The 3,883-nt window shown below is 45.6% G+C and overlaps 1 protein-coding gene across 2 annotated transcripts in view; it reads left to right on the top strand.

Moving 5' to 3' along the window:
• Positions 1-3,596, top strand: part of LOC147631933 (pentatricopeptide repeat-containing protein At4g13650-like) — a 5,595-nt gene extending 1,999 nt beyond the window's left edge. For both annotated transcript variants that reach the window (XM_086808478.1, XM_086808479.1), the window contains exon 2: positions 1-3,596. This exon is cut by the window's left edge. In XM_086808478.1, the coding sequence (XP_086664604.1) occupies positions 1-1,311 (1,311 nt within the window). In that variant the 3' untranslated portion in view covers positions 1,312-3,596.
• Positions 3,597-3,883: the final 287 nt, after the last annotated feature.

Raw genomic sequence — 3,883 nt, 5'->3', positions numbered from 1 at the left:
TATGCCCAGCATGGCAAAGATAGTAGTAGTCTCCAAATCTTTGAGCAAATGCAGCAAGAGGGAGTACTGCCGAACAGTATCACACTCGTCAGCATTTTTGAGATATGTGGCAGCCAGGCTGTTCAAGGTAACGGTGAGCGATTGCATGCTAGTATTTTTGGCAGAGGACTTTATTTAGATACTGCTGTGGGAAATGCCCTTGTGAACATGTACGGAAACTGGGGCAGGCTAAAAGATGCTCAAAGTATACTTGATGAAATGCCTAAAAGAGACAGGACCACCTATATAAACTTTCTTTTGGCATGTGCAAGCAAAGGATCACTTGAGGAAGGCCAGGAGCTGCATGCCCATATTGTTGCTGTTGGGTTTGACTCTATGCTTGCAGTGGTGACAGCTATTGTTACCATGTACGGCAAGTGTGCAAGTGTGGAGGATGCATGGGTGTCGTTTGTTAAACTGTCAGAGCGAGATGTGGTCTTATGGACTGCCATGGTATCAGCATACACGTACAATGGACAAGCCAATGATGCTCTTTGCCTCTTTGAAGAGATGCAGAAAGAAGGTATGGTGGCTGATAAGATTACAGTTGTTAGCATCCTTGATGCATGTGCCAGTCACGTAGCCTTAGCTGAAGGCAGGCGCATGCATAACCACGTTATGGTCAATGCATTTGAGTCAGACCTTGTTGTGGGAACAGCTCTTTTGAACATGTATGGCAAGTGTGGTATGTTGGAGGATGCTCGCAGAGTATTCAAGAATATACCCCAGCGGGATGCAGTTGCATGGACAGTCATTGTTGCAGCACATGCTCAGCACGGGCATGCCAAGGATGCCCAGAGACTTTTGGACCAGATGAGGCAGGAAGGAGTGGTACCTAATGAAATCACCTTCGTTAGTATACTTAATGCATGTAGCCATTCTGGCTTGGTGGATGAGGGTCGCCAGTGGTTCAGATCCATGAAGACAACTTACGGCATCACACCGGTGGTGGATCATTACAATTGCATGATTGATCTCCTAGGGAGAGCAGGACTGATTGAAGAAGCAGAGACTCTTATTAATGAAATGCCTTATACTCCCACTTCAATAACTTGGACAACTCTGCTTGGGGCATGCAAGGACCAGTTTGATGTACCAAGAGGTGAACGTGCTGCAGAGAATGTGTATGAGCTGGCTCCGGAGAAGGCCTCACCATATGTGACACTATCAAATATCTATAGCGCAGTGTGCAGAGGCAATTGTGCAGCAAAGCTGTTTAAGCCTGAAGGGAAGTACATAGTGGGGCAGTATAAAAGAAGACAGCACGACTAATGGTACATTTGCCACCCTTGCCTCCTTGGCACTTGCCCTTCTTTTTCTTCCAAGCTTTCCATTGTCTTCAAGCTCTCTCAGACCCTCCTGTGATCAATGTGAAAAGGTTTATCATGGATGCATTCAGCACCATGGAAGTGAAGATCCTGATGGGGCTAGCAATCTGGTTATAGAATCCACTCCCAAGCTCTCCTGCTGCTTCAACAGCCTGGGCTCGATTGCATTGCCAACCTTAAATGGTAGAAGGCAGACACCACCATCAGAGTGTGGGTGGTCTGAAACAATGAATGCAACAAGAAGGGTGCAACCCTCTTTCGTACTTGGGTGCTTCAAACAAAACATTCAACAGCGGGGCCACTTACTGATGGGAGACTCACGCGAGCTGGCATTACAGGTCAAAGTGCAGGTGCTATTCTACCTTGAAGCGAAATGGAAAAGTCAAGGCTTCAATCTGTTAAAGCTGAGTGGGACCGACCATATCCCCTTGCTCACCGATTCTGTCCAAAACAAACAAGGACCACAGCAAGGTGCCACAGCTCTCTTGCAGAAGACATGGTTGAGAGCAGATGACAAGCATTGCATACAAAGTCGAAATCATTGGAGTGTGCTGTAGCCTGTATGCCTTTCTTGTCAGCAACGTATCACCAGATACCCATACATGATGCCTGTGCATCAGCAAAACAAATAAATTGAAGGATAAGATAAGTGATTGGGAGGTCAAAATATATGGGACCAGTACAAAGCTTAGACCTTGGAAAGTCTCATCAACAGAAAAAAGAAAGAAAGAAAATGCAAATCTACTGGTTTACAGGCTTGTCAGAACCCAGGACACATGTATTCCTTGGTACGTGGCATTTCTTCTTTTAGCCAACTGTTTCTGCTGTTTTAGTTGTTCTTCAAGCTCTCGTTGGGCTTCCATTTTCTACTCAATATTGTCCTTGCCCTTTGCTTCAATGGTGAGCTACTACACCTTCCTTAGCCTTTTGGTTTCCTTCAGGAACTGCCCCTTCTATTTGTCCAAGGCTCTAGCTCGATTCTGCTTAGTCTGATGCTTTCTTCTCTCAGTCAAGCTCAACCTAGAGGCAAAAACAAGTGTACAATATCTGCTGGTTTACTTCTATGGTGGAGACCTCCCAGCTTGTTGCACTAGTTCGGTGGATCCAACTTGATCACTTGAAGGAAGTCCCTTACCCACAAGCAAACCACAGGTCGAATGAAGTGTACCTTGACCAATTTTTTGGTTAATCCAGGAAGAGGTGAACCTACATGTTGGGATGGTCGTCATCAACACTCTTAGCCGGTCCTTTGTCAACTTCATCCACCATGAGGTCCATGATTACTTCAGTCTCCACCGGGCCTGCAAGCCCAAGAAGATGCAACAATAATGTGAGGCGATGGTACTGGAGGAGGTACAGCTCTTGGCGATGGAAGCCTGGCAAGCAATCAAACAAATCTCAAGTGGCTGCAGACGCATACCCATAGCAGCCAAGGCAGAAATAGAAGAACAGATCATCAACGTTGCAAAGCTGAAGAAAAGTCTCAAGAAAACATATAGTCATGCAAAAAAGCCAAGGCCTGTGCCTCGTAGTTGAAGGTCACAGCCCACTCCATCCTGACCCAGCACCTGGCTTAAGAGGATTATTTCTCCCATAGGGTTCAAACTCACGACCGATGGGTTATGAGATAATCACTCGGTCAAGAGCTGGTCAGGCTCAAGAGGATGGAATGTGTCACGAACACAGCCATGGACATGGTCAAAAGAGCATACATCTGAGTCGGCAGCATTCATGACTGTTCACAGTCATGTTCAGCAGCTAATGTGCCTGCGGCCAGCATTTAATGTTAGGTCAGCCAGCATTTAATTCTAATGCTGGCATTTAATGTTTATATTTCAGTTGTGGGCAGTATTAGCAGGCAGGCAGGCAGCAGTTTAGATCAGCCGACCAGCATATTGGAGCCTATATAAGGCTAAGCCACAATTCAACATAGGCATCTTGTTCCCTCAACGAGCTTGGTCATTACCTCGGGTTCTTGGAGCATACAATACAAATGAGCCTCAAGCACTCCGTGCTTCAGTCGAAGACAGCATAGAAGATCCTGTCATCTTCAGCCGGCATATGTGCATATCCTCAGCAGTTTTGGATTTGCATAAGTGGCTTCATAAAGTCTTCTACAATGCTATTGGTTCAGCGTGTGTTTGGTCTTCCTCGTCTTTGGCAGGCCACAGTCATCATTCAATCATTGTACAAAGTTCTCCAAAGTAATACAAGCAAATACTTCTGCTTGTTGGGGGGGCTTTCAGTGGGTAATTGGGACCTAATCTGGTGTCAACTGTCATCTCTCTTAATGTCACATACACAGCTGTGGACATGGCTAATCCTCATCATCATCAAATACTAATCCCTGAGTTAGGTAGCATCTTAGAGTAGTATAAGGCTTTAGCAGGGCTCAGCACAAGGTCAAAAGAGCATACATCTCAGTTGGCAACATTTAAGACTGTTCACAATCATGTTCAACAGCTAATGTAGGCCAGCATTTAATGTTAGGTCAGCCAGCATTTAAATACTAATGC

The sequence above is a fragment of the Cibotium barometz genome, chromosome 14 (genome assembly GCF_041138505.1).
Source record: "Cibotium barometz isolate CiBa-2024 chromosome 14, ASM4113850v1, whole genome shotgun sequence".
NCBI classification, from domain to species: Eukaryota; Viridiplantae; Streptophyta; class Polypodiopsida; order Cyatheales; family Cibotiaceae; genus Cibotium; species Cibotium barometz.
This window is presented reverse-complemented; position numbering and strand designations above follow the sequence as displayed.